We start from the raw sequence: 18,083 nt of genomic DNA, 5'->3' as shown, positions 1-18,083 counted from the left end.
CCCGCCTTTTTTATTCCCCTCACGTTTTCCCGCCTTTTTTCCCCCTCACGTTTTCCCGCCTTTTTTCCTCCCTCACGTTTTCCCGCCTTTTTTCCCCCCCTCACATTTTCCCGCCTTTTTTCTCCCCTCATGTTTTCCCGCCTTTTTTCCCCCCTCACGTTTTCCCGCCTTTTCTCCCCCCTCACGTTTTCCCGCCTTTTTTCTCCCCCCTCACGTTTTCCCGCCTTTTTTCCTCCCCTCACGTTTTCCCGCCTTTTTTCCCCCCCTCACATTTTCCCGCCTTTTTTCCTCCCCTCACGTTTTCCCGCCTTTTTTCCCCCCCTCACAATTTCCCTCCATTTTCTCCCCTCTGTGTGTTCAATTTGCCCCACAGCTCCCACCCCATAACTCTCCATTTTAATAAGGTAACAACTTTAAATCCTTCATTAATCAATTATAAATAATATTATAATAAAAATATAATATTAATTATATTAGTTAACGAGCGACAAGGGGAGTGAGGAGGGCCATAACTTACCCTGTAGGTTCTGCCCCCTTGTTCCTCCCTGTTTTAATAAAATTAAATAATGGATTGATAAAATAGTGGATTAATTACTTTAAATGATTAATTAGTAATTTACAATTTATTAATTGAGCAGCCAGGGGGAATCCTCTGCCCAATGATCTGCCCCACAACTCCCCAATAAAAACGAAGCGACTCATTTAATTTTTATAAAATGAATTACTTAAACAATGAAAACATTCATTCATTATTTTTAATGATTACTTAATTAATCAACTCTTGTTAATGAGCAACAAGGAGACGCCCCCCACCCTGTAATGGTTCACTTTGGGGCCCCAAAAATCGCTCATTAATTAATTACTCATTAAAAAACCTCCCTCGTTAATGAGTGACCAGGCCGGGGGAGGGGCGGCTTTGCCCCTCATTAATCCCTCACTAATTAACCCCGTTAATGATAAATTCAACCCCCCTCAAACCTCCCTCAGGGTCCTCCTGGCGCCGCCATGGGGCAATGGGGGTCCCTGGGGAGATCTGTGGGGCAATGGGGGTCCCTGGGGAGATCTATGGGGCAATGGGGGTCCCTGGGGGGATCTGTGGGGCAATGGGGGTCCCTGAGGGGATCTGTGGGGCGATGGGGGTCCCTGAGGAGATCTGTGGGGCAATGGGGGTCCCTGAGGGGATCTGTGGGGCAATGGGGGTCCCTGGGGGGATCTGTGGGGCAATGGGGGTCCCTGGGGGGATCTGTGGGGCAATGGGGGTCCCTGAGGGGACTTATGGGGCAAGGAGGGTCCCTTAGGGGATCTATGGGGCAGGGATGGACTAAAGCTTGGAGTGGCTCCCTGTGGGGATCTATGGGGGGATCTATGGGGCAGGAGAAGCCCAGGGGTAAATCAGTGGGGCAGGAGGGGTCTGTGAGGAGATCTGTGGGGCAAGGGGGATCTCTGGGGGGATTTTTGGGTCAGAGGAGATCTGTGGGGGGCTCTATGGGGCAGGGAGGATCTATGGGGAGCTCTATGGGGCAGAGGGGCTCTATGGGGCAGGGGAGATTTATGGGGGCATCTATGGGGGGATCTATGGGGCGATCTATGGGGGGATCTATGGGTCAGGGGGGCTCTATGGGGGTATCTGTGGGTCAGAGGAGATCTATGGGGAGCTCTATGGGGCAGGGAGGATCTATGGGGGGATCTGTGGGTCAGGAGGGCTCTATGGGGGGCTCTATGGGGCAGGGCCCTATGGGTCAGGGGGGATCTATGGGGGGCTCTGTGGGGGTCTCTATGGGGCAGGGGGGATCTGTGGGGGGCTCTATGGGGCAGGTGCAGGCCCAGGTGAGGCAGGGCCGGGCGCTGGCGGCTCTGGGGCCGTGGGAGCTGCTGCGGGCGCTGCTCGTGTTCGCCCTCTGCTGCCACCCCCGGCTGGAGCGGGACCCCGAGGCGGTGAGACCCCCACCCACATGGGACCCCCACCCACATGGGACCCCCACCCACATGGGACCCCCCACCCACATGGGACCCCCGACCCACATGGGACCCCCCACCCACATGGGACCCCCGACCCAAATGGGACCCCCGACCCAAAATAATGGGACCCCGAGGCGGTGAGACCCCCACCCAAATGGGAGACCCCTGACCCAAATGGGACCCCTGACCCATAGAGAGGCCCATAGAGAGACCCCTGAGAAAGACCCCTGACCCAAAATGGGACCCTGAGGCAGTGAGACCCTGGCCCCAAACAAGACCCCTGACCCAAATGGGACCCCTGACCCAAAATGGGACCCCTGACCAAAAATAGGGCCCCGAGGTGGTGAGACCCCTGACCCAAAATGGGACCCTGAGGCAGTGAGACCCCGGCCCCGAACAAGACCCCTGACCCAAAACAGGACCCTTGACCCACAAAGAGACCCTTGACCCAGAGAGACCCCTTGACCCAAAATGGGGCCTCCTGACCCATAGAGACCCACAGAGAGACCCCTAACCCAAAACGGGACCCCGAGGTGGTGAGACCCTCGACCCAAATGGGACACCTGACCCAAAATAATGGGACCCCTGACCCATAGAGAGACCCCTAACCCAAAACGGGACCCCAAGGTGGTGAGATCCTGAGACCCCAGACCCAAAATGTGCGAGGGAAATGGGGCATCTCCTTCGTCCTCTTCCCTCATGGCTCCCCTTGTTTTATTCCCTCAGGGCTCAAGGCCATTTTGTCCCTTCAGGGCTTCCCTCCATTTTCTCCCCTCACATTTTCCCTCCATTTTCTCCCCTCACACTTTCCCACCATTTTCCTCCCCTCACAATCTCCGCTGCCATTTTCTCCCCTCACACTTTCCCGCCTTTTTCTCCCCTCACAATTTCCCTCCATTTTCTCCCCTCATGGCTTACCTCCATTTTCTCCCTCACACTTTCCTGCCATTTCTTCCTCTCACACTTTCCTGCCATTTTCTTCCCCTCACACTTTCCCGCCATTTCCTCCCCTCCCATTTTCCTGTCCTTTCCTCCCCTCATTCTCCTGCCATTTTCTTCCCCTCATTTTCCCGCCATTTTCTCCCCTCACACTTTCCCACCATTTCCTCCCCTCACACTTTCCCGCCATTTTGTCCCCTCATGGCTTCCCTCCATTTTGTCCCCTCACACTTTCCCGCCATTTCCTCCCCTCACTCCCCACCACCATTTCCTCCCCACCCCACCTCACCCCACCCCACATTCCCGTCCTTTCCCTGCAGTTCCTCCGGGCGTCCCGGCGTGTTCTGGGTGCCCGGCTGTGGCGGGCCCTTCTCTCGGTGACCCTTTGGGGACAGTTTGCTGTGGGCAGGAGCCCCGAGGCCGTGAGGGAAATGTCCCGGCGGCTCCGGGCGCGGGGGCTGCGCCCCATGTTGGCTCTGCCCATCGAGGGCGAGGGGCCCCACGGCCAGGGGTGAGTGCGGGGCACTTATGGGGCAGCTTTGGGGTCATTTATGGGGTGAGTGCAGGGCACTTATGGGGCAGGTTTGGGGTTATTTATGGGGGTATTGGGGGTCACCTATGGGGCATTTCTGGGGTCACTTATGGGGTGAGTGGGGGTCACTTATGGGTCAAGTTTGGGGTCACTTATGTGGCAGTTTGGGGTTATTTATGGGGGATATTGGGGGTCACTTATGGGGCAGGTTTGGGGTCACTTACGGGGCAGGTTTGGGGTTATTTATGGGGGGTATTGGGGGTCACCTATGGGGCATTTCTGGGGTCACTTATGGGGTGAGTGGGGGTCACTTATGGGTCAGGTTTGGGGTCACTTATGTGGCAGTTTGGGGTTATTTATGGGGGATATTGGGGGTCACTTATGGGGCAGGTTTGGGGTCACTTATGTGTGGGTTACTTATGGGATTTGGGGATCAACTGTGGGTCTGAGGTCACTTGTGGGTCACTAATGGGGTTTGGGGTCACTTACGGGTCACTTGTGGGGCAGGGAGGAGTGGTTCGAACACAACCGTGGGGCAGCCCTGGAATGTGTGGGGCTGGCGGCCGCCTCAGGCCCCGAACCCGCCATGCAGCTCAAGGTGACGGCGCTGCTCAGCCACGGCCTCTGCGTGAGTGGGGCAGGATCTATGGGGCAGGGGGATCTGTGGGGCAGGAGGGATCTATGGGGCAGGAGGGTCTGTGGGGCAGGGCTGTGGGGTGGAATCTGTGGGGTGGGATGGGGATGTGGGGCAGGATCTGTGGGGCAGGTAAAGGATTAATGGGGCAGGTGAGGATCTATGGGTCAGGATGGATCTATGGGGCAGGATGGATTTATGGGGTAGAGATGTGGGGCAGGGAGGAATCCATGGGGCAGGTGAAGGATCTGTGGGGCAGGTAAAGGATTTATGAGGTGAGATCTATGGGGCAGGTAAAGGATCCATGGGGCAGGTGAGGGATCTATGGGGCAGGTAAAGGATCTATGGGGCAGGTAAAGGATCTATGGGGCAGGTGAGGCCTCAGGTGAGGCCCCTCTCTGGCCACGCCCCCTCAGGAGAAAATCTCACTGCGATTGGCTGAGCCGGAAGGGGTGGGGCTTAACCCAGAAGAGGTGGCGGCCATGTTGGGAGGCCAGGTGAGCCCAATTACCATTGGTCACGCCCCTTTTACCTGAGCCACGCCCCCTTTACCTGGACCACGCCCACTTTACCTGTGCCCCGCCCATCCCGCAGGTGCCGGCGCTCACCTGGCTCAGCCCGGCAGAGAATGAACACCTGGGGAGGGGCCTGGGGAGGCTGGAGGAGGTGGTGCAGGTGAGACACACGTGGGGACACCTGGGGACACACCTGGGGACACACCTGGGACACACCTGGGGACACACCTGGGGACACACCTGGGACACACCTGGGACACCTGGGGACACCTGGGGACACCTGGGGACACACCTGGGACACCTGGGGACACCTGGGGACACCTGGGGACACCTGGGGACACACCTGGGACACCTGGGGACACACCTGGGACACCTGGGGACATTTTAAGCTCGCCTGGTCTCACCTGTCCCCACAGGCAGCCGTGGCTCGGGGTGTCCAGGTGCTGGTGGACGCAGAGATGACTCACCTGAACCCCGCCCTCACCTGCCTCACCTGGGGGCTCATGTGGAGACACAACAGGGAGGGGCCCCGAGCCTGGGTCTGGAACACCTGGCAGGCCTACCTGAGGGTGAGCACACCTGGGGAGGGGAAAACACACCTGGGGGCACCTGGGGACACCTTGGAGGGTAAAATACACCTGAGGAGGGATAAAAACACATCTGGGGGAGGTAAAATACACCTGAGGGTACCTGGAAACAGACCTGGGGAGGGATAAAATACACCTGAGACACACCTGGGGAGATAAAAACACACCTGGGACACACCTGAGGACACCTGGGGGGCGTAAAATAACCTGGGGAGGGTAAAAACGCACCTGGGGACACCTGGAGACACCTGAGAGCACTTGGGAGGGTGAAAACACACCTGGGGAGTACCTGAGCCACGTTTTGGAGCACCTTGGACCCACCTGGGGACATCTGGCAGTCTTACCTGAGGATGAGCACACCTGGGGAGGGATAAAAACACACCTGGGGAGGGGTAAAATACACCTGGGGACACCTGGGACTCACCTGGGGGGTACCTGGAGACACCTGGGGACACCTGGGGACACCTGGGGAGGGATAACACACACCTGGGGACACCTGAAAGACATTTTGGAGTACCTGGGCATACCTGGGACACACCTGGGGTTATTTCAGACACACCTGGGGGTATTTCAGACACACCTGGGGGTATTTCAGACACACCTGGGGCTATTTCAGACACACCTGGGGGTATTTCAGACACACCTGGGGCTATTTCAGACACACCTGGGGCTATTTCAGACACACCTGGGGCTATTTCAGACCCACCTGAGCTCACCTGGGGGTATTTCAGACACACCTGAGCTCACCTGTCCCCCCCGTCCCCTCCCCCAGGTGACCGAGTCTCACCTGAGCGCTCACCTGGCCCAGGTGGGCGTGGCCGGCCTCAGCTGTGGGGTGAAGTTGGTGCGCGGGGCTTACCTGGCCCAGGAGCAGGGGCGGGCCCGGGCCCGGGGCTGCCCCTCCCCCACCTGGGACACACCTGAGGACACCTCGGCCAGGTGAGGTCTGGGTGGGATTCCGGGAATTTTGGGAAAATTTGGGAATTTTGGGTTAAATTTGGGTGAATTTTCCATCCTCACCTGGGACTCACCTGAGGACACCTTGGCCAGGTGAGTTTGGGGTAATTTGGGGTGAATTTTGGGGAATTTTTGGGAATTTTGGGTGATTTTTCCACCCTTACCTGGGACACACCTGAGGACACCTCGGCCAGGTGAGGTCTGGGTGGGATTCCAGGAATTTTGGGAAAATTTTGGAATTTTGGGTTAAATTTGGGGGAATTTTGAGGGAATTTTTGGGGAATTTTGGGGGAATTTGGGGGAAATTTGGGGGAATTTTCCTCCCCCACCTGGGACACACCTGAGGACACCTTGACCAGGTGAGTTTGGGGGAATTTTGGGTGATTTTGGGTTATTTTGGGGTAATTTTGGGATAAATTTTGGGGTAATTTTGGGGTAAAATTTGGGTGAATTTTGGGGTTTAATTTCCATTAATTTCACATTAATTTTGGGGTAATTCTGGGTGAATTCTGGGGTGAATTTTGGGTCAGTTCTGGGTGAATTTTGGGCGAATTTTGGGTCAATTTGGAGTCAATTTTGGGTGAATTTTGGGTGAATTCCAGATGAATTTTGGGGTTAATTTTGGGGTTAATTTTGGGTCCATTTTGGGTCAATTTCGGTCCATTTTAAACAGTTTTTTTTCACATTTGAGCTGAATTTTGGGTGAATTTTGAGTTAATTTTGGGTAATTTTTGGGCTAATTTTGTGTTATTTTGGGGTTAATTTTGGGTCAATTTTTGGCCATTTCAAACGGGATTTTTTTCACCTTTCAATCTGAATTTTGGGTCAGTTCCAGGTGAATTTTGGGTCAATTTTGGGTGAATTTTGGGGTCAATTCCAGGTGAATTTTGGGTCAATTTTGGGTGAATTTTGGGGTCAATTCCAGGTGAATTTTGGGGTTAATTTTGGGTCAATTCCAGATAAAATTTGGGAGGATTTTGGGTAAATTTTTGGTGGATTTCAAATCAATTCCAGGTGAATTTTGGGGTCTATTCTGGGTGGATTTGGGGTCGATTTTGGGTGGATTTTGGAGGAATTTTGGATGAATTCTGGGGGAATTTTGGGTGAATTTTGGGTGAATTCCAGGCGAATTTTGGGTGAATTTTGGGTCAATTTTGGGCCATTTTAAACGGGATTTTTTTCACATTTTGAACTGATTTTTGGGCTGATTCTGGGTCAATTTTGGGCTGATTTTTGGTGTTTTTGGGTCTCTCCCAGCTACCAGCGCTGCCTGGATCTGCTGATGGCCGCCCTGGCCCGGCCGGGCTCGCGCCTCTCGCTCATGGTGGCCACACACAACGAGGGCTCTGCTCTGGCTGCTCTGGACAGGTAAATTTGGGGGATTTTGGGCAAAATTTTTGATTAATATTGTTGGAGAATTTTTTGGAAATTTTTTGGAATTTTTTTAGAATTTTTTTTGAAATTTTTTGGGATTTTTTTGGGAATTTTTTTGGCATTTTTTTGGGGATTTTTCGCGCCTCTCGCTCATGGTGGCCACGCACAACAAGGGCTCTGCTCTGGCTGCTCTGGACAGGTAAATTTGGGACTATTTTGGAGAATTTTAGGCAAAAAACCTTTGGTGATTTTTGGGGATTTTTTTGAATTTTTTGGGGATTTTTTGGGATTTTTTTTCTAATTTTTTTGGCTTTTTTTTGGGGATTTTTTGCGCCTCTCGCTCAAGGTGACCACGCCCAACGAGGGCTCCTGAGTGGGGAAATTTGGGGTGATTTTGGAGGATTTGGGGCAAAAAAATTATTTAATTTTGTACAAAATTTTTGGGATTTTTTTTTTTTTTTTTTTTTTGAAATTTTTGGGGATTTTTTGGGGATTTTTTTTTTTAATTTTTTTGGCAAATTTTTGGGGATTTTTTGCACCTCTCACTCACTTTGGCCACAAAAAACAAGGGCTCTGCTCTGGACTGGTAAATTTGGGGTTATTTTGGAGGATTTGAGAAAAAAAAAAGTTCATTTTTGGGGGGATTTTTCCGGATTTTTTGAGATTTTTTGGGGGGATTTTTTTGGTGGATTTTTTGGGGATTTTTTTGGTGGATTTTTTTGGAAATTTTTGGATATTTTGAGGATTTCTTGGGGGAATTTTTTTTATTTTTGGGGATTTTTTTTTAATTATTTTTTGAGTGATTTTAGGGTCATTTTTGGGCAATTTTTTGGTTAATTTTGGGCTGATTTTTGGGGTGAATTTTGGGAATTTTGGGTAATTTTTATGGCAATTTTAAAGTAAATTTTGGTGTAATTTTTGTTTAATTTTGGGTGATTTTTGGGCAGTTTTTTGGTTAATTTTGGGCTGATTTTTGGGGTGAATTTGGGGAATTTTTGGGGCCCCCAAAATGTCCCAAAATCCCCCAAATTAACCCCAAAATCACCCCCAGGCTGCCGGGGCTGCCCCCGGGGTCCGTCAGCTTCGCTCAACTCCAGGGGATGGGGGAACACCTGAGCCTGGCCCTGGGTGAGTGACCAACTGACCACTGAGTGACCACTGAGTGACCCCTGAGTGACCAACTGACCAACTGACCACTGAGTGACCAATGAGTGACCGCTGAGTGACCCCAGGTGTCCCCTCAGGCTCCGGGGGGTTCCCCATGTACAAATCTGTGCCCCCAAATCCCCAAAAAAATCCCCCCAAAAACCTTCAAATATCCCCCAAAAATCCCCAAAAAATCCTAATAATTCCCTGAAAGATCCCCACCAAAAAAACCCTAAAAAAATCCCCCCAAAAATCCCCCCAAAAGCCCTCCCAAAATAATAATAAAAAATCTTTAAAAATTTAAAAAACCATCCCAAAAAGTCCCCCCCCAAAAATCCCCAAGAAAATCCAAAAAAAATCCTCCCCAAAAAAAAAATCACAAAAAAATCCTCAAAAAATCACAAAAAATCCCCCCAAAATAATAATAATAATAAAAAAAATTTTAAAAAAAATTTAAAAATTTCAAAAAAATCCCCAAAAAATTCCCAAAAAAATCCAACAAATTCCCCAAAAATGCCTCCCTCCCAAAAAAAGTTTTGCAATAAATCCCAAAAAAAATCCCCAAAAAAATCCCCAAAAAATCCTCAAATCCCTCTGATGACCCCGAGTGACCCCGAGTGACCCCAAATGACCCCGAGTGACCCCAGAGTGACCCCTGTGTCCCCGCAGGCTCCGAGGGTCTCCCCGTGTACAAATCGGTCCCCCTGGGCCCCCCCGAGGTGACGGTGCCGTACCTGGCCCGGAGAGCGGCCGAGAACCGCGGGGCCCTGGGCGGGGCCAGGAGGGAGAGGGAGCTGCTCTGGGCGGAGCTTCGGCGCAGGATCCGCCCCTGGGAGTGACCACGGAAAATTCCAGAACATTCCAGAAGATTCCAGGGAAAAAATCCCAAATTTTCTATGTGAAAAAAATGAATTTTCACCTAAAAAATGATCAAGATATGTCCCATGGAAGGAGCTGTGGGCGGGGCTTCAGTGCAGGATCCGCCCCTGGGAGTGACCATGGAACATTCCAGAACATTCCAGAAGATTCCAGAATATTCCAGGGAAAAAATCCTGAATTTTCTACACAAAACCGATGAAAATTTCACCTAAAAATGGTCAAAAAAATCTCCCATGGGAGGGTCAGTGGGCGGAGCTTCTGTACAGGATCCGCCCCTGGGAATGACCATGGAAAATTCCAGAAGATTCTTGGGAAAAAAATCCTGAATTTTCTACATAAAAATCCTGAAATTTCTACACAAAAATGATGAAATTTGACCTAAAAATGGTCAAAAAAAACCTCCCTTGGGATCATCAGTGGGTGGAGCTTCAGCGCAGGCTCCGCCCATGGGAGTGACCGTGGAAAATTCCAGAAGATTCCTGGAAAAAATCCTGAATTTTCTACATAAAAATCCTGATTTGTTTCTACATAAAAATCCTGATTTTTTTCTACATAAAAATCCTGAAATTTCTACATGAAAATGGAAAAATTTCACCTAAAAACCACCTTGGGATTATCAGTGGGTGGAGCTTTTGATGAGGCTCCACCCCCTGGGCGTGACCACAAAAAATTCCCCCAAAAATTTGTAAAATTCCTGGAAAAAGACAAGAAATTTCTGCTCAAAAAAATCAAAAAAAATTTCTACACAAAAATAAAAGAAATTCACCAAAAATTCTGTGGGAAAATCCCAAAATTTCTGTGGGAAAATCCCAAAATTTCCACAAAAAAATCCCAAAATTTCCACAGAAAAATCCCCAAAATTTCCACAGAAAAATCCTCAAAATTTCCATTGAATTTTGGGGGAAAAAAGGGAAATTTGGGGGGAAAAAAGGGAATTTTGTGGGGGAGAAAAGGGAATTTTGTGGGGGAGAAAAGGGAATTTTGGGGAAAAAAGGGAATTTTGGGGGAAAAAGGGAATTTTGGGGGAAAAAGGGAATTTTGAGGGGAAAAAGGGAATTTTTTTGGGGAAAAAAAGGGAATTTTTGGGGAGGAAAAATAGGAACTTGGGGGAACAAAATGTGAGTTTTGAGGGGAAAACTCATGTTTTGAAAGGAAAAATGGATTTGGGGGCAAAAAAAGGGGATTTTGGGGTAAAAAAGATGAATTTTTTTTGGAAAAAAGGCGGATTTGGGGAGAAAAATGCGGAATTTGGGGGAAAACAAAGGTGGATTTTAGAGGGACTTTAGACTAGGAGAGGAAAAAGTGAGTTTTGGGGAGAAAAGGGAAGATTTTTTGGTGGAAAAAAGGCAAATTTGAGGTCAAAAGATGATTTTAGGAAGGGAAAAAGAAGAATTTTGAGGGGGAAAGGTGAATTTTGAGGCAAAAAATGTGGATTTTGAGGAGAAAAATGTGGATTTTAGGGAGAGACGGGCATTTTTTGTTAGGAAAAAACCGATTTTGGGCTCACAAAGGGTTTTTATAACGAGGCCGGGCGGAGTTTTGGGGACAAAAGGGAAAATTTTGAGAACAAAAACCTTTTTCGGAGGATCCGGGGAGGATTTTTAGGAATTTCAGTGAATTTTTGGGGGAATTTGGAGCGATTTCGGCGCCGCTCGGGGAGGGCGGGGGGGGCACAAAATGGCGGCGGCTCCTGAGGGGGGGGAGAAAAATGGCGGGAAAACGGCGCGAGGGGGCGGGGCCACAAAGGGGGCGTGGCTTAACAAAGGGCGTTTCATAAAGAGGGCGTGGTCTCAATAACAGGGGGAGTGTCATTAATAATTAATCAATAAATAATTAATAATTCATCACGCAGCGGGGGCGTGGCTTTGTTGAGGAGGGGGCGTGGCCTCGTTGTCCCCTCAGGTCTCAACAAATCAACGCCCGCCCGCGGTTGCCATGACAACGCTCTCCCAACATGGCGCCGCCGCCGAGACGGCTCCTGATTGGTCAATCCCGCTTGGTGGGCGCGGTTTAACCAATCAGCGCTCTGCTTTCCTGAGGAGGGGGGTTGGTGGGCGTGGCCGCCTCCATTTTGTGGCGCGCGGGGCGCGGCGGCGGCGAGGGCGGGAAACCCGCGGTGGGCGTGGCTTCCCCCTGAGGCGAGGGGGCGTGGCCTCCATCGCCCCGCCCAATCAGCGCCCGCCGAGGGCGCGCCGCGTCCAATCAGCGCCTCGCCGGCGGCCACGCCCACCCGCTAAGCCACGCCCACCTCTCCCCTCACGCCGCTTTCCCTCCCCCCCCTCCCCCTCCCCCCCTCAGCGGAGCCCCCCGCCCCTCCCCCACCCTCTCCCCCCACCCCTCCCCCCACCCATCCCCCTCCCCCTCCTCCTCCTCCTCCCCGGCCGCGATTCGGTCGCGATTCGGTCGCGACTGTCGCGAGATGGACCCCGCGAACTGGAGCAGCTTCATCTTCCAGGTGGGGGGAGGGGCGGCGCCGCCGTGGGGGGGTGGGGGGGTGGGGGAGGGGAGGGTGGGGGAGGGGTGGGGGGTGCGGGGGGGGGATCGGGCCGTGAGCGCTGGAGGGGGAGGGGGGGAGGGGGGTGGGGCTGGTGGGGGTGGGGAGGTTTGGACTGGGGAGGACTGGGAGGGACTGGGGGGGGTGGGGACACCAGTGTGGCTCCGTACTGGGAGCACTGGGAGCACTGGGAGCACTGGGGACACCAGTGTGGCTCTGTACTGGGAGCACTGGGAGCACTGGGAGGGCTGGGAGTGATGGACACACCAGTGTGGCTCTGTACTGGGAGCACTGGGAGCACTGGGAGCACCGGTGTGGCTCTGTACTGGTGGCACCAGTGATACTGGGAACTGTTACTGGTGGCACTGGGAGTGATGGGGACACCAGTGTGGCTCTGTACTGGGAGCACTGGGAGCACTGGGAGCACCGGTGTGGCTCTGTACTGGTGGCACCAGTGATACTGGGAACTGTTACTGGTGGCACTGGGAGTGATGGGGACACCAGTGATGGTCTATGGCGACGGCACTGGGAGCACTGGGAGCACTGGGGACACCAGTGTGGCTCCGTACTGGGAGCACTGGGAGCACTGGGAGTGATGGGGACAGCAGTGCGGCTCTGTACTGGTGGTACTGGGAGCACTGGGAGCACTGGGATGGGAGCACTGGGAGCACTGGGATGGGAGCACTGGGAGCACTGGGAGCTGTTACTGGTGACACTGGGAGTGATGGGGACACCAGTGTCACTCTGTACTGGTGTCACTGGTGTTTACTGGTTTGTCACTGGTGTCACTGCTCCGTCACTGGTTTTACTGGTCCATACTGGTGTCACTGCCCTGTGACTGGTGTCACTGGTGTTACTGGTCTATCACTGGTTTCTCTGCTCTCTTACTGGTTTCTACTGGTCCAGACTGGTCTTTACCAGTCTAAACTGGTCTAGACTGGTCTGAACACCTCTGAACTGATCCTTACTGGTCTAAACTGGTCAATACTGGTCTAAATTGGTCCTTACTGGTCCATACTGGTGTGAATTGGTCTAAACTGGTCCAGACTGGTCCATATTGATCCATATTGGTTTGAACTGGTCCAGACTGGTCCATACTAGTCCATATTGGTCTGAACTGGTATAAACTAGTCCATACTGGTCTGTTCCTGGTTTAAACTGATCCACACTGGTCTATGTTGATCCATACTGGTTTGAACTGGTCCATACTGGTCTGTTATCAGTCTAGACGGGTCCAGACTGCTCCATACTGGTCCAGACTGGTCCACACTGGTCCATACTGGTATAAACTGGTCCATACTGGTCCCCTCCCCCTTTTCTCTCTCTCCCCTCCCCCACTCCAGGCCGCCGCCGCCCCTCCCCCTCCCCCCTCCCCCTCCCCCCTCCCCGTGGACCTGCTGCCCCTCCCCCCTCCCCCTCCCACCCCCGACCCTCCCCCTCCCACCATCGACCCCTCCCCCCTCAAACCCGCCGCGACCTCCCCGGAAACCCCAACGACGACGACAACGCCGGCGATGACGTCATCACCGTCGGCCATGACGTCATCGGTGCCGTCACCGCGGAAGCCCAAGGGCGCCCCCTACGTGTGCGGGCTGTGCGCCAAGGAGTTCAAGAACGGCTACAACCTGCGGCGCCACCAGGCCACGCACGGCGTCCCCAACGTCCCCAAGCGCGCCCCCAAAGCCTCCCCCACCCTGCTGCCCCTCCCCCCGGAGCTCCTGGAGGCCACCGGCCCCGCCCAAGGCGACGCCGAGGGCGGGGACAACGCCGGGGAAGGGAAGAAGGCGCCGCCGTCGGCGTCGTCGGCGTCGTCGCGGAAGAGCCACGCGTGCGACACGTGCGGCAAGGCCTTCCGGGACGTTTATCACCTGAAGCGTCACCGGCTGTCGCACACGGACGAGAGGCCCTTCCAGTGCCCCGTGTGCCAGCAGCGCTTCAAGCGCAAGGACAGGATGGCCTCGCACGTGCGCTCGCACCAGGGCCACGTGCACAAGCCCTACGCCTGCGGCCACTGCGGAAAGAGCTTCTCCAGGTGGGCGTGGTCATGGTGGTCATTGTTGGGTCATCATTGGGGTCATCGTTGGGTCATGGTGGGTCATGGTCGTGGGACTTGGTCATGTTGGTCATTGGGGTCATTGTTGGGTCATGGTCATTGTTGGGTCATGGAGGGTCTTGGTGGATCTTGGTCATGGTGGTCATTGGGATCGTTGTTGGGTCATTGTTGGGTCTTGGTCATGGAGGGTCTTGGTGTCATCTTTGGGTCTTGGTCATGGAGGGTCTCGAGGTCATCGTTGGGTTTTGGTCACGGTGGGGTTGGTGGGACTTGGGGTCATGGTGGTTGTTGGGGTCATTGTTGGGTCATGGAGGATCTTGGCGTCATCGTTGGGTCATGGTGAGTCTTGGTCATGGTGGGATTTGAGGTTATTGTTGGGTCATGGAGGGTCTTGGGGTCATCATTGAGTCTTGGTCAAGGTGGGTCATGGTGGTCATTGGGGTCATCGTTGGGTCTTGGTCAAGGTGGGTCATGGTGCTCATTGGGTCATGGTGGGTCATGGTGGTGTTTGGGGTCAGCATTGGGTCATGGTGGATGTTGGGGTCTTGGTCATGGTGGGTCTTGGTCTTGGAGGGTCTTGGTGGTCCTTGCGTTCATCACTGGGTCATGGAGGGTCTTGGTGTCATCTTCAGGTCTTGGTCATGGTGGGTCTTGGTCATGGTGGTCATTAGGTCTTGGTCATTGGGGTCACCATTGGGTCATGGTCATGGTGGTCATGGGGTCATGGATGGGTCATGGTGGGTCATGGAGGGGCAGTTGGGTGTGGTGAGGTCACACCAGGGCCACGTGCACAAGCCCTGAGCCTGTGGGCACTGCGGGAACACCTGCTCCAGGTGGGTCATGGTGGTGGGCGTGGTTGTTGTTGGGTCATCGTTGGGTCATGGTGGGTCATGGAGGGTCTTGGTCATGGAGGGTCTTGAGGTCATTGTTGGGTCATCGTTGGGTCATGGTGGGTCATGGTCATGCAGGGTCTTGGTCATGGTGGGTCTTGGTGGTCATTGGGTCATGGTCATGTTGGTCATTGGGTCATTATTGGGTCTTGGTCAAGGTGGGTCATGGTGCTCATTGGGTCATGGTGGTCATTGGGGTCATCGTTGGGGCTTGGTCATGGTGGGTCATGGTCATTGTGGTCATTGGGGTCATTGTTGGGTCATGGAGGGTCTTGGGGTCATCACTGAGTCTTGGTCAAGGTGGGTCATGGTGCTCACTGGGGTCATCTTTGGGTCTTGGTCATGGTGGGTCATGGTGGTCATTGGGTCATGGAGGGTCTCGGGGTCATCGTTGGGTCACGTTGGGGTTTGGGGTCAGCGTTGGGGTCAGTGGGTCATGGTGGGTCATGGTGGGCTTGGTGGGAATTGGGGACATCGTCATGGTCACTGGTGGCACTGGTCAGTCACTGGTCAGTCACTGGTCACTCACTGGTCACTGCTGGTCACTCTCCAGGCCGGATCACCTGAACAGCCACGTCCGGCAGGTTCACTCCACCGAGCGCCCCTTCAAGTGTCAGGTGAGGGACACGCCCACCCTGCCACGCCCACAATGGCCACACCCACCAATGGCCACAGCCACACCACTGACCACACCCACCACTGACCACACCCACACCACTGACCACACCCACCACTGACCACACCCACACCGACCACACCCACCACTGACCACACCCACACCACTGACCACACCCACCACTGACCACACCCACACCACTGACCACACCCACCACTGACCACACCCACCAATGGCCACACCACTGACCACACCCACCACTGACCACACCCACACCACTGACCACACCCACCACTGACCACACCCACACCGACCACACCCACCACTGACCACACCCACACCACTGACCACACCCACCACTGACCACACCCACCACTGACCACACCCACACCGACCACACCCACCACTGACCACACCCACACCACTGACCACACCCACCACTGACCACACCCACACCACTGACCACACCCACACCACTGACCACACCCACCACTGACCACACCCACACCACTGACCACACCCACCACTGACCACACCCACCACTGACCACACCCACACCACTGACCACACCCACCACTGACCACACCCACACCACTGACCACACCCACACCACTGACCACACCCCACTGACCACAGCCACCACTGACCACACCCACACCACTGACCACGCCCACACCACTGACCACACCCACCACTGACCACACCCACCACTGACCACACCCACCACTGACCACGCCCACACCACTGACCACACCCACCACTGACCACACCCACCCCACTGACCACACCCACCCCACTGACCACACCCACACCACTGACCACACCCACACCACCGACCGCCCACACCACTGACCACACCCACACCACTGACCACACCCACCAATGGCCACACCCACACCACTGACCACACCCACCACTGACCACACCCACCACTGACCACACCCACACCACTGACCACACCCACCACTGACCACACCCACCACTGACCACACCCACACCACTGACCACGCCCACAAGTTACCCTGAATGACCCTCTGACCTCCACGTGACTCTTTGACCCCTGAATCGCCTCTGACCCCAAGTGACCCCTTGACCCCCTGAACGACCCGAGCGACCCTTTGACCCCACGACTTTCCCTGACCCCCAAATGACCTTTTGACCCTCCAAATGACCCCGAATGACCCCTGGATGACCTCTTGACCCTCCTTTAGCGGTGCGAGGCGGCGTTTGCCACGCGTGACCGTCTGCGGGCGCACGCGGTGCGGCACGAGGACAAGGTGCCGTGTCACGTGTGCGGGAAACTCCTGAGCGCCGCCTACGTCAGCGACCACCTGAGGGTGCACGGCCCCGCCCAGCCCCGCCCGACCGGACAGCAGGGCGCCACAGGTGGGGGCGGGGCCTTGGGGGTGGGTGTGGTAAGTGGGCGGGGTCAGGGTCAGTGGGGTGTGGTCAGTGGATGGGTGTGGTCAGTGGGTGTGGTCGGTGGGTGTGGTCAGTGGATGGGTGTGGTCAGTGGGTGTGGTCAGTGGTGTGGTCGGTGGGTGTGGTCGGTGGGTGTGGTCAATTGGGTTAAGTGGGTGTGGTCAGTGGGTGTGGTCAGTTGCTGTGGTCAGTTGCTGTGGTCAGTGGGGGTGTGGTCAGTAGGGGTGTGGTCAGTGGATGTGGTCATTAGGGGTCAGTGGGTGTGGTCAGTGGGTGTGGTCAGTGGGTGTGGTCAGTGGGTGGGTGTGGTCATTAGAGATCAGTGGGTGCGGTCAGTGGGTGTGGTCAGTGAGGGGTGGTCAGTGGGTGTGGTCAGTGGGGGTCAGTGGGGTGTGGTCAGTGGGTGGGTGTGGTCAGTGGGTGTGGTCAGTGGGGGATGGTCACTAGGTGTGGTCAGTGGGTGTGGTCAGTGGGTGGGTGTGGTCAGTGGGTGTGGTCTGTGGGGGATGGTCACTGGGTGTGGTCAGTGGTGGATCGTCAGTGGATGTGGTCATTAGGGGTCAGTGGGGTGGTCAGTGGGTGTAGTCAGTGGGTGTGGCCAGTGGGTGTGGTCAGTGGGTGGGTGTGGTCAGTGGGTGTGGTCAGTGGGTGTGGTCAGTGGGGTCGTCAGTGGGTGTGGTCAGTGGGGTGGTCAGTGGGTGTGGTCAGTTGCTGTGGTCAGTGGGTGTGGTCAGTGGGTGTGGTCATTAGGGGTCAGTGGGTGTGGTCAGTGGGTGTGGTCAGTGGGTGGGGTCACTGGGGTGGTCAGTGGTGGATCGTCAGTGGGTGTGGTCAGTGGGCGTGGTCAGTGGGTGTGGTCAGTGGGTGTATGAGGGGTTAGTGGGTGTGGTCAGTGGGTGTGGTCAGTGGGGGAGGGGCCTCAGGGGGAGGTGGGGGGAGGGATTTGCTCTCACAGTGGGGGAGGGGCAGACCTTTAACCCCTCCCCCTTTTCTCTCACCCCTCCCCCCTCCAGGATCCGGCTGCCCCGCCCCCAGCCCCGCCCCCGCCCCTCCCCCACCCCTGGAGGGGACCCCCGGGGGGAGCCA

The 18,083-nt window shown here is 54.7% G+C and overlaps 2 protein-coding genes across 3 annotated transcripts; both read left to right on the top strand.

The window, feature by feature from the left end:
* The first annotated feature begins 1,775 nt into the window (after positions 1–1,775).
* PRODH2 (proline dehydrogenase 2) lies at positions 1,776–10,319 on the top strand. Of its 2 annotated transcripts, XM_083882238.1 has the most exons (10): positions 1,776–1,935; positions 3,219–3,409; positions 3,938–4,058; positions 4,481–4,561; positions 4,659–4,739; positions 4,996–5,148; positions 5,939–6,105; positions 7,381–7,491; positions 8,549–8,625; positions 9,313–10,319. In XM_083882238.1, exons 1-10 carry the CDS (start codon positions 1,777–1,779, stop codon positions 9,480–9,482), a joined length of 1,311 nt encoding a protein of 436 aa, XP_083738364.1. In that variant the 5' UTR covers position 1,776; the 3' UTR covers positions 9,483–10,319. The 2 variants fall into 2 exon arrangements, with proteins under 2 accessions (XP_083738364.1, XP_083738365.1); XM_083882239.1 differs by lacking the exon at positions 7,381–7,491.
* A 1,622-nt stretch (positions 10,320–11,941) lies between these two features.
* On the top strand, positions 11,942–17,247 carry MAZ (MYC associated zinc finger protein; the record flags this gene model as incomplete). Its single annotated transcript, XM_083882251.1, has 5 exons — positions 11,942–11,977; positions 13,360–14,048; positions 15,513–15,576; positions 16,787–16,961; positions 17,189–17,247. 5 exons carry the CDS (start codon positions 11,942–11,944, stop codon positions 17,245–17,247), a joined length of 1,023 nt encoding a protein of 340 aa, XP_083738377.1.
* Between the last annotated feature and the right edge of the window lie 836 nt (positions 17,248–18,083).

The sequence above is a fragment of the Zosterops lateralis genome (genome assembly GCF_965231275.1).
Source record: "Zosterops lateralis genome assembly, chromosome: 39".
Lineage (NCBI taxonomy): Eukaryota > Metazoa > Chordata > Aves > Passeriformes > Zosteropidae > Zosterops > Zosterops lateralis.
Note: the sequence above shows the minus strand (reverse complement) of the source record. Positions and strands in the feature narration are given on the sequence as shown.